Here is an 11,717-nt window from a genome sequence, read left to right as displayed (position 1 = left end):
TGTAGAAACGTAATTTTCTGTAAAGTTGCTTTGCAACGATTTGTATCGTGAAAAGCACTATACAAATAAACTTGAATTGAATTGAATTAATAACGACATCTCTTAATCTTCAGCAGAAAAGTGAATTGCGCTGACTCTCGCGAGAAGTGAATCCATGATGCTTTGCTGACGCTCTCCATGTTCCATGTGATTGGCTGCACGTGTCACACTTTCAGGTGTACGCACTCCAGAGTTAATCACAAACTCTGGTTCAAACTCTGAGTTGACCAAGAACTTAGTAAGCCCGGTGAACCTGATCTAAACCAAAAAAAAAAAAAACCTCAGACAATAAATACCATTTTGTGGCTCTTTAATGTGTCGTGACAGATCACTGTATTGCCTCACTTCAAGCGGCACGTGAACCGATCGTCTTTTCATATTTACTTAAAGCATGAAATAAACATGAATGAACATCAGAACGTATTTTATTTCAACCACGGAAAGACATCAATGCACACCATTTTTTTACGTTTAAGTCCACCGAAGTTAATCTACTGTCCTGTCTGATTTGTTTGTTGGACAAGATGGTGGATTTGGTGTTATGATTGGTCAGATCGCCTGTCAATCAAACACTTTGCAAAGGGTCAATTGCGCTGGTTCCTGTTGTGCATTCTCAATCTGGCAACCCATGTTAGCGTTGCATCTGAGGAAGAGGGGGTGGGAGAAACAACTCCCTCCAATATTTGGAAGCTGGACTGCGGTTCCTAGTTCGACTGCTAGCTATCAATATACTGCACCTTTAAAGTTGCAGAGGGCTGCGTGCATTATGTTTCTAAATTATCAGAACTATGCCAGGTGGGTGGTTTGAAAGAGCGGGAAATTCAGACAGACCTACACTGAGCCATACCGAGAGACCAGAATATTATAGAAATGGTGATGGGCTATACCTTAGATCAAGGGTGTCCAATACTTCTCCTGGAGAACCACTTTCTGATGGTTCAGGTATGTTTAACAAGCGCTGTAGCTAAACCACTGAAAGGTGACCCTCCAGGAGGATCAGACACCCCTGCCTTAAAACACCCTGGCAAATGCATAGCAAAACTTCGTGCCTTAGAGTTTTAAAGATTACTCTCGATCAGTGTTGGGGGTAACGCATTACAAGTAACGCGAGTTACGTAATGTAACGCAATATTGTAATGCATTACTTTTAAAAGTAACTTTCCCCAACACTGCTCTCGATAAATGTATACACAGGTGTCACTCTAGGAGTAGGAGGTTAAACTTGTAGCAGTTCTTCAAAAATTTACTGGCAGTCATTGTACCTCATCTCAAATGTCTAAGCGGTCTGCAGCCTTGTGGAAAATCTTTTTACAGGGTGAAATTTTATTCACAAACAGCTTGCTTAAGATTAGTTTTAAATATAGTCATGTGCATCCAAGTCCACCTTTGTTCCTCTTACATTTCAATTTGTTACCCATCACTATTTTTCAGAACCACTGCCAACATCCTAGTCCAAATATTTTACCAGCTGTGAGCATTTTGCTATTATGTAAAGGAGGGAAAACGACATGACTGCATTCAGGGTTTTGTTCACAGATTTTTTTGTGCAAATTGCTGTAAATTCTTCTGTGTGAATACAAACTGGAATGCAAAAATACTAGAGAATTCAATCATGGCCACAGACCCTAGTAATAGTACATTGCCGGAATGTGTGCTGTAGTGATTTACAATGGCTCTGTCCGAAATTGCATACTCTCCAAGTCTGTACTTTTTTTGAATTAGTAATTACTTAGCAGCTGTTTAAAAAAGTATGTTATATATAATATAAGTGTAATCCGGACATACTACATTTGTTAGTCTCGTGTAGCCAGACCTTCAGACTGACGGCAGAAGGTCTGGGAACCTTGGCCGCTTTGAATGGCCAAGGACCACCCAAGAGGCCATATGACTGACAGGTAAAGCAACCAATCACGTTTAATTTTGTGCCGCATCATGTTTAAGGAAATGTCCCCACAATTACAGACCAGTGTGTAAAACTCTTGGAGACTATGCCTTGAACTTTACATATTTCACATACTTTTGAAAATCCAGCATTTAGTTGATTCTGACAAGCGCTCACGGTCACAATTGTAAATGTGACGGCTTTGTTCTTCCATGAGGGGGTTTGGCGCCACGGCATCTTTGTTTCCAGGCGGAACGTTAAAGAACGCTACAGACATGTCTCCTGGAAATCATGTAGAATTCAACCAGTCAACCAATCAGATGACGACTTCAACAATCCTGAAGTGTTTCCAGTAAAGTGTGCCATATGCATCAGACGTTCAGCCAACAGTCCGTGGGCGTGGTGTCTGAGGCTGAGACTAAACATTTGTGATGTTGTCAGTGTCATGTGACCCTACTTTCCCAGCATCCGTTGCGTCCATCCACTGCCATGCACAAATCCTCTCATGGGAAAGTAGTAAATTGCCCACTGGATGTGCACTTCAGAATCTTGCTGGAAATAGTAGGTCATCTGGGTACTTTAGGCCCACTGTTTTATGAATATTGTGAATTTGAACATACTATTATTCACATACTAGTTTTTGCATGCTATATAGTAGGGAAGTATGCATATTTGGATGTAGCCACAGTTATGGTGCAACTCTTTTACTAGGGGAATTATACAGAGTTCCAAACATGATGTAGGAAAAAAATATATTAATAAGTGTCCATGAATCAACAATTTGTTCCCACAACTTACTAATTTGTTACCTCGTTTTAAGTAAAACATGCACACAATTTACTCATTCATTACCTCATTTTAGAACAGGCTATTCACAAATCATTCAACGAACAGAACCAGAACGGATCTGCATAAAATGAGGTAACAAATTAGTAAATTGTGTGCAGTATGTGCTTAAAACAAGGTAACGGATTACTAAAGCATGCTCACGATTTACTTCAACGATAAGACGAATTAGTAAATCGTGCAGACATACTAGTAAGTCATGGGAACGAATTGTTAATTCATGGACACAATTTATTTATTTTTTTCCCCAGCATGCCATGTCCGGAAGTTCGTAGATTTAAAAATAAATGTCAACATAACTAAAAAGTTGGAGACAGTTTGTATAAAGCAGGGGTGTTCAATCCTGCTCCTGAAGGGCCACTGTCCTGCAGAGTTTAGCTTCAACACCAATTAAACACACCTGAACAGCTAATCAAGGTCTTACTAGGTATACTTGAAATTTCCAGGCTGGTGTGTTGAGGCAAGTTGGAGCTAAACTCTGCAGGACACCGGCCCTCCAGGATCTAGTTTGGACACTCCTAGTATAACGACTCAGAAAAAAATAGATGATAACAATGGAAGCAAAGTGATACAAAGACAAGGGAGATACTCACCATTCAGGTAGTCAATCAAATTAACTGTCAGCTTACCCAGGTGAAAAAAGTGCACTTCCATAATGTACTTAAAGTGCTCTATTTTCACGCACTAATTTTGTACTTAATATACAAAAAATTATTCTTTAGTACTTACGATCAACTTAAGATCACCTAAGTATACTCAACTGTGCTATTTTGCTTGAATAAGAACTAAAATGTGCTTTTAACATACTATCTCTGGATTTTTAAAAATTATTTAGTTACCACTTGTAGTACACTTGAACCTATCTTTCATACACTAGTACACTCAAGTGTACAACAAGTGATATCTAAATACATTATGGAAGTGCACTTTTTTCACCTGGGTAATGGTACCATACATAATGCAATGGTTTAAGAAGGGAAAATACAAAAATTGAAAGAACGAAGCTTCTATATAAGTACTGTTACTTGGAATGCCAAAAGCATTTTTGGGACTATGTTTTTTTTTAAAGATGGTTATGACAGCTCTTGTCAATTTCAATCCTAGTTAATGTATTGTTGAACCCAGTTATTACTTGGTTCTTTTTAAGTAACCTTCTCTTTTAAGGGTAAATGTAAGGGTGACATGAAGCAAAGTTGACTTTGACGGTCCATTTAGCTGAATAGAGGTAGAGGAGTTAGTCGAAACCGTGAGTTAAGGGTAAAAATAGGGCTGCACTGTATTATTTGTAGATTATCTAGAGAAAGCAGGATAACCCAATTAGATCATGCCGAGTTGCGGACACAAGGAATATTCTTGGTTATTCAGTGGCCAGCATTTGTGGCAGGCGGTTGATTACTAAAGAATTTTGACTCATCCTTCAGTTTGTAAAAATGAATGGAAAACACATTTATTGTCATACAGTACTTTGCAGCAGTCGAAGCAGTCAGTAGGCCAAAGCATTAAGAAGCAGAAATGTGAAACTTGTATTTTTTTAAAGCATGTTTATGAATTGTTTGTAAATAAGAAATGTTTGTTAATGAAGCTTAAGGTGGAATTACTTTTCTGGGTGGAAGAACTTCTGGGTTTGTTTTATCCTTGTAAATCCTGTGGGTTGAGTGTGAAGAGACATAATTTACAGATTACATTATGTCACACCCCTGTTTTATCCTTAGCAATAGTTCACCTAAAGCTGTAATTATTTACTCATCCTCATGTCATGACTTACTTTCTTCTGTGGAATACAAAGGAAGATATTTTGAAGAATGTTTCAAGTTATTTTGTCCATATAATGCAAGTTGGCAAGGTCCAAATTAACACTGGACCCTACTGACTTTTATTTTGAGTATTTCATAGAAAGTAATTCTGGAAGTTTGGAAGGAAATGAGGAAAATTACAACATTTTCGTTGTGGTCATTAAAAATGTCACTGATGCTTAAGTTGTTAAGTTGTAAATAATGTAGGATATTGGGTTGAGGAGTTTGAAATGTACATACTTTTAGTATCCAGTGAAATAACTTAAGTTAAATGGTAACAGGTAATGTATATCCTCCCCACAGTTAAAACCATTTTATGTTGTCTCTGCATTTTTCTTCACCCACATAAGAAACCAGCCCATCTCTTGGCTTTGTCAGCTTTTTCCAAGGATGCCAGCCATCCAGGGTTAGACACTAGCATGCCAGAGGATGCCATGCAAATTACAAAGCATCTTCAAGATTTACTCCATCTGAGGTTGGCTGTTTAGCAGACAGAGCAGTCAAGCTGTAAGATGAAGATCCAGAGTAATTTATCTCGGCTTTACATCTTCTCTATGCTGGTTCACCATAATTAATGGCGTACTACAGAGTGCTGTCTCCCAAACAGGATTGTTAAGGAATCGCATCATAAGATCTTTATAACCCAAGAATCACGACCCGTCAACCTCTGACTTAACTCATTATTGAATTGACCCACTAGATCTGCAGATCACCTATTTCTAGATTTAATCATTTAAAGTGCCCCTATTATGCCACTTTTAAGGTTCCTAATATTGTTTTGGGAGTCTCCTACAATAGTTTTACATGTTTTCTCAAAATATGCATTTAATATCACCTCATTTTCCAACGATTCACAAACAATTTGTTTGAATCGATTCTAAGATTCAGTTTCTCTAAACCCCTCCTTTCTGTGAGTCTACTCTGCTCTGATTGGTCAGATGGTCCAGTCCGTTGTGATTGGTCTATCGCGTACAGCGCGTGTCGGAAACGATACGCTCATTGCTATAGTTCCGTATTTTGAAAGCTTGATAGAACGTATAAACATCTATTTTTTACATACTTGTGATTCAGTGAAGCCAGCTGGTCTTTTTGAAAGCCATCTTTCAAGAGCAACTGTTTCGTGGATCCCGCATTGAACTCCCCAAGATTAGAGAAGCAGTCGTCAGTAAAATGACGGGAACACAAAAAAATATTGGGGTTGTACTGCTGTGGTACAGTGGGAAAAAAAATTAGAATTAGAATTTTAACCACTGATTCTTTGCAGCCTCATCTTTCGGAAGTGAAAATGAAACGAATTTACTTTCACAGCGTAGGACACATAGTCTTCTCGACATGATGTTAACCACATGAACAAGCTAGTGTTTGTGGGGCGGGTTGAGCTGTTCGCGACCAGCCAACATAGAACATAAGCGGGCATTATGCAAATGTGTTACCCCATAACGTGTAGCCGTCACGGAAGTGGAATTCGAATTATTGACGACTTTGTTTAGGCTGTTCAGAGTCAATTATTTTGTTTTGGGAGACATTAACTTTATTTATTTACTTTCGGCTTTACAACTTTGCAGACTGTTTATTAAAGGCAATTATTAATTATAAATAAATTATTAAAGGCAATTTATTAAAGGCAATATTCTAAATGGCATAATAGGGGCACATTAAATATACAAGTTAAATATATAAAAAAAATATAAACATACTTAAATATATAATAGTTGCACAAGTGCACATGGCGCAGAATAAGTTAGGGAATAGGGATATATAAGCAAAATAGTGATACCTTAGCAGGTGCTACTAAGGGAACGTTTACACGACACCATTTTCAAATAAAAATGGAAAACGTTTTATTCATTTTGGTCATTAATTTACGCAACAATGGCGCTTTAAATTGTTTTTGAAAATGTTTTTGAAAATTATACCGTTATTGCCTCTACGTAAACTACAAAACGCAAATTTGCGAAAACAGTTCCTCATTCGCATACATATTACGTGTTAATGTAGTGTTTCTTTACAAAGTGACATCGCCAACTACTGGCCTGGCATACAGCATTTTAAGTCGTTTTCCCGGATCATTCCGACAAGTGTTGTTGTCATCTGTACATCAAAAACGCAAAGGAAAAATGTAAATTTTTAGTACAGTTGTTGTGTAAATGTACCCTAAATAAACAAGATTTACAAGAACAAATTCATTGTCTTGTTTATTGAGGCAAACAGCCCAAAACAGTCTTCTATTCAACAACAGTTCACAAATGTTGCATATTTATATAGACATTCATATTTAACAAGACAGTATGCTAGTTGAACAGTTCAGAAGAGCCAGCTAGCTATTGATAGTAGAAGTTGTAGCACTCAACCTTTTTTGCAGACTTAATACAGCTCGTCAACACCTAAAGTAAATTTAGTGTTGAATGTGGAGTCATTATTTTCTGAAACAGAAACTTCGGCTATATCAGGGTAAGAACGGCAAACCATTTGACAAATTTTTCATACAGTGGTCTAAAGCAATTCATGCTTTGTTAAAAAAAAAATTCAACTTATTGAACAGTGAAAGAAAAAAAGTTCACATTTTTGGAATTATTTAACTACATATGAGAGTATGTTTGAAAATATCCCATCTGTACAGTAGTTAAAAGTAGTGTTGAATTTTGGGGGCCAGAGAGGAATTTATGCAGGTGATTAATACTTAACGTCCCATTGTTGGCATGGTAACAGCGGGGGACTTCAGGGTAGCATCTTCTGCTTTCCACTGCGAAGTAACAGTTTTGATCTGTGTGTAGAACTGAATGCCCTGTGATGGAAAGAATAGCAAAATACTTAAGACTAAACAATGACTCAAGATTAGTCATCTTCTTTTTAATACCCTCTCAAAATGACAATGACATCACATGAGAAATGGCAGGTGGCTGGCAAACTTACGCTGGCGGGAACAATAAACCACTTGCGTCAAAACATGTCAGTCATTGTTTTATGACAAACTACAGCTGACGAAATTTTATACCAAAACATATTTTACAGCCAGACTCAAATGGCAAACCAAATGGACCATGCCTGTGAGCTGATTTTAAACTTCAGCTGGTTCATTTGGGGAAGATGTGGCCAATAATTCTCCATTTTCTATTCATTTATTTATTTTAAATTTTTGCTCCATGGCAGAATGTAAATACAATTTTTTTTTTTTTTTTTTCAATTTAGTATTTTTTTTATTACTGGTAATTGTATAATTGAATTGAGTATCTGTATTTCTGTATTTTACATAGTCTTTGACAAAAATGCAATTTTCTCTGCTTTTTGTTCAAAATGTTTCTTTATGAAACTTACCTACATTCAAGTGTTTTTTTTTTTCTTTTTTACATGCAGAAGCTCTGTTCTTTCTTTTGACATATTGCATGTTCAGACATTCATACAACAAAATATTCTGGGGGCCAAGAAATTTTGTAAAAAAAAATGATCAAAAATGCTGACTGTGGCTGGCAGATTTTTTTAAAAACACTGGCAGCAAAAGAGCTAAATGACTATTGTATTTTAGTGTCTAATATAGACCTATTCCGCAAAGCAAAATATCCTGATATCCAGTCGCAAATACTTACTTGCTTTCCATAGAAATTGGTGTCACCCCTGAAGGAGCCTCTGGAACCGGTGAACGAAAACATGGGCAGTGGGACGGGGATTGGTACATTAACTCCAATCTATAAAAAAAGCAAGCAGTACATTAACAGACGTCTCAGAGGTCAGCTGTGTTTGCCCTCATGAGCAGTCATGTTCTCTGCATCTCACATATCTGACACACTCACACCCTGATGACAGTTAAGACAACAGTGTACCCGTCAGACGCAAAGGCATTTTTGTCTGCCGCAGAAAGCTGTATGCTTTCCTCACGTCTCTAGACACCATGTGGGAGAGACGGTTTGTAAATTCTATACATTACCGCTTCACGTTAGTCTCGCTGCTCAATGTAAACCTAGAAATCTCACCATACAAGTGTAGCTCCAACCTTTCCAGTGTGTATTGAAGAGCATGTCCACTGCGCTTCACTGTCAATGTAGCAATTAAAGTCCCGAAATAGGACAGTTTAAAATGAGTGTTAACCTTTACTAGATAGCAAACAAAAGCAAGAGAATGATCCCAGTAGATTTATTAATTTTTTCTAAGACGGGTTTCTTCAACTAAGTGTCCGGAGGACTCTATTAAAAACACATTTGACGATATCAGAAGTTTAATTTGTCTCCTAAACCGTCTAACATACAAGTTTCACAGAGAAATTTCCACATATCAAAAGGATGTTTATTAGCTGGAATTTTTTTAACAAAATGGCTGATTTCTTCTCTTAACCTACATACATGTAAATTATATTTTTGCAAACACTGACAGTTACAGCTGAACCTGAAATTATGCACAAAAATATATATATATATATATATTTTTTTTAAAATCACATTTCATATTACACTGGGGTGAGGGGTACTTCGGACAGAATTGATAGTAATAATTTTCACACAGTAAATATTAAAGTGATTCATGATTATTACACTTTTTAGATTACTGTAGATTTAAATATTTAAAATTCATATGTTCACATCATATATTCATATGTCGGATCTTCATATTTTAAAACAGTGATGAAATTGAAGCAGCAATAGATCTTTCTTCCATAAATGTCACATGTGAGTGAAACAAATTACCAAAAAAGTAGATCGGTTGTTCAATTTATTAGCTGTTCACTGGATGGAGGCAGATCTGAATGCGAGCTTGCGGTCAGCTGTGTGAAAAGGACAGGATTTATGTGGACTAAATGATTGGAGAAATCTGGCATATGTCACTAGAGAAAAGTCTGGAAGATCCAATTATGACATTTTTAACGAGGTTAAATAAATAAATAAATGTAACTAAACATACATTTGGGTGAATCATTCAATAATACGCATTTAGAAAAAATAATAATTTCATGCCTAATTTAAGTTTCAAAGTCTGATTATGTGACAATGGTTAAACAATTACATCAATGCACAAAGGCCATTTGAAATGTAGCAAATATAAATGATGGCATGGTTAAAAGTTGTAATATTCTATTTATGTAACAAAAAGTAGTTTAAAGTTGTTCTAATAAAAATAAAAGCCTGAGACTTAAAAGTATCTGAAGTTGAAGAAACTTGAACATCTTTGCTTTGAGAACAAGCTGCTGTTGGGCTTCAGCTGTGTATGGAAAGTGTGAAACAATCAGCTCATTCTATTGAATGTGTTGACGAAGCAGTCGACACACAACTGAAAGCCACAATCATTTGTTTGTGCACCAGCCGAGAAAAGTAATGCATGCAGAGAATAACTAAACAAAACATTTTGTTTTTGGGGTGGGGTGAGGCTGGAAACTGGCAGAGCATCTTGAAATGTTTTTTAAAAAATGCGGTTGAACAATTTGAGCCTTCTGGCCGAAGGTGACTCGTGAGGGAGTGGACGGAGCAAAAAAAGCAAAAGGAGGTTCTTGTATGCGGGGGTTTTGGAGGCCAGCTCAGCACATGGCCCGTGCCGTGTACTCCAGCATGTGAATCGCAAACACACGGCATAGCTGCTCGCCACGGGCAAACAAACCGGGTCAAAAGGGGGCCGTTTTTGATCAACAGGTTGCAAAGGGATCCCTTTTGAGTTTAATTTAAGACTTCGGGCTTTACCAGCAAAATATTTTGGCATAGTGCTGTTTTGATTAAAAAGCACATATTTGCTGTGAACTATTTGTAGTGCACATGTTTTCTGGTCGCAGCTGTACGTTTTCAAAGCTGTGGCAAACAAGGTAAGTCCAGATGGAAAAAAAATTTCTGTTTTTACATAGATTTTTAAAGGAAGGCTTGTGCTACCCTTAGTGTATATATGGCCACTAAATAGGCAAGACTTACATCCAAACCGTGCTTCTTGGCTTTGGGTCGGGGAGTGGCGCCAAGGGGATTTTACACATTTCATTTACATCACGTTCTAATATTTACTTTAGAGGTGTGCCTGGAACTCTTCACCTACAATAGTCTTGTCAAGAAGAGCCTACATAACATGTGGAGGAACCCAATACGACATAAGTGAACATCAGCATGTCTAGGTCGTCTATAAGGAGGCAGTTTTCCACAGTCGCAGACTGACCCGAGGTCTCTCAAAGGTCTGACTCTTGCATGCACCTATTTCAAGTCACACAGATACTGATTTGACACTGTTAGGGGCCATTTATCCATTCCAATGCACGACTTTTCCATTGTTTTTCTAAGTACACGTGTGAGAGAGACGTGTATGACCGTTCATGTCTCGCACATGAGTTCTGTGTTTTTAAGACAGCGTGTGAAGTTAAAAGATTTTCAACTGTTACTCGCAACGCCGCTCAACCAATCAGAAGACGTACTTATAATGGCTGTGTCCGGATACACTGATTTATACACCATTTTTTTAAAATGATTATGACAATCTGTTTCTTAAAAGAATACAGTAGCTTTCTATTCTGCTGTTTGGCTGTTTATATAATTTTCGTTATTTTATCACGTGTCTCAAAACCACGCATTCTGCACAGCGTTTATAAAAAAAAAAAAACATTCCTGAGTGCTGCGTCTCGCATTCTTAGATGCAAAGACACTTTCTATGTGAACAGCCCATTACACTGCATATTACTAGTAGGGCTGTTTCTATATAATCAGATACTGATATACCATAATTTTTTTCTTTTAATATAGCATCAATATGTTTATTGATATGAGCATTCCCATTTCCTGCAGTCCAATGAAGAACCAGGTCACCCAAATAAGCTCTAAAACAAGATATTCCAATGGGGTAGCTATTGTGCATTTAAAAGGATAGTTCACCCAAAAGATGAAAATTCTGTCATTAATTACTCACCCTCATGTCGTTCCAAACCTGTAAGACCTTCGTTCATCTTCAGAACACTAATGTGACCCTGGACCACAAAACCAGTCTTAAGGGTCATTTTTGAAAGCTGAATAAATAAGCATTCCATTGATGTATGGTTTGTTATGATTGGACAATATTTGGCCGAGATACAACTATTTGAAAATCTGGAATCTGAGGGTGCAAAAACAAATCTAAATATTGATAAAATAGCCTTTAAAGTCGTCCAAATGAAGTTCTTAGCAATGCATATTACTAATCAAAAATTAAGTTTTTATATATTTACAGTA

The 11,717-nt window shown here is 37.1% G+C and overlaps 1 protein-coding gene across 2 annotated transcripts in view; it reads right to left on the bottom strand.

Moving 5' to 3' along the window:
• Positions 1 to 6,753: 6,753 nt before the first annotated feature.
• Positions 6,754 to 11,717, bottom strand: part of aldh6a1 (aldehyde dehydrogenase 6 family, member A1) — an 18,762-nt gene continuing 13,798 nt past the window's right edge. For both annotated transcript variants that reach the window (XM_016551268.1, XM_016551267.1), the window contains exons 11-12: positions 8,145 to 8,243; positions 6,754 to 7,345 (exon numbers count right to left, since the gene is read on the bottom strand). In XM_016551268.1, the coding sequence (XP_016406754.1) occupies positions 7,241 to 7,345; positions 8,145 to 8,243 (204 nt within the window). In that variant the 3' untranslated portion in view covers positions 6,754 to 7,240. The remainder of the gene's footprint in view (positions 7,346 to 8,144; positions 8,244 to 11,717) is intronic.

Source organism: Sinocyclocheilus rhinocerous, unplaced genomic scaffold (genome assembly GCF_001515625.1).
Source record: "Sinocyclocheilus rhinocerous isolate Xijiao unplaced genomic scaffold, SAMN03320098_v1.1 scaffold495, whole genome shotgun sequence".
Classification (NCBI taxonomy): domain Eukaryota; kingdom Metazoa; phylum Chordata; class Actinopteri; order Cypriniformes; family Cyprinidae; genus Sinocyclocheilus; species Sinocyclocheilus rhinocerous.
This window is presented reverse-complemented; position numbering and strand designations above follow the sequence as displayed.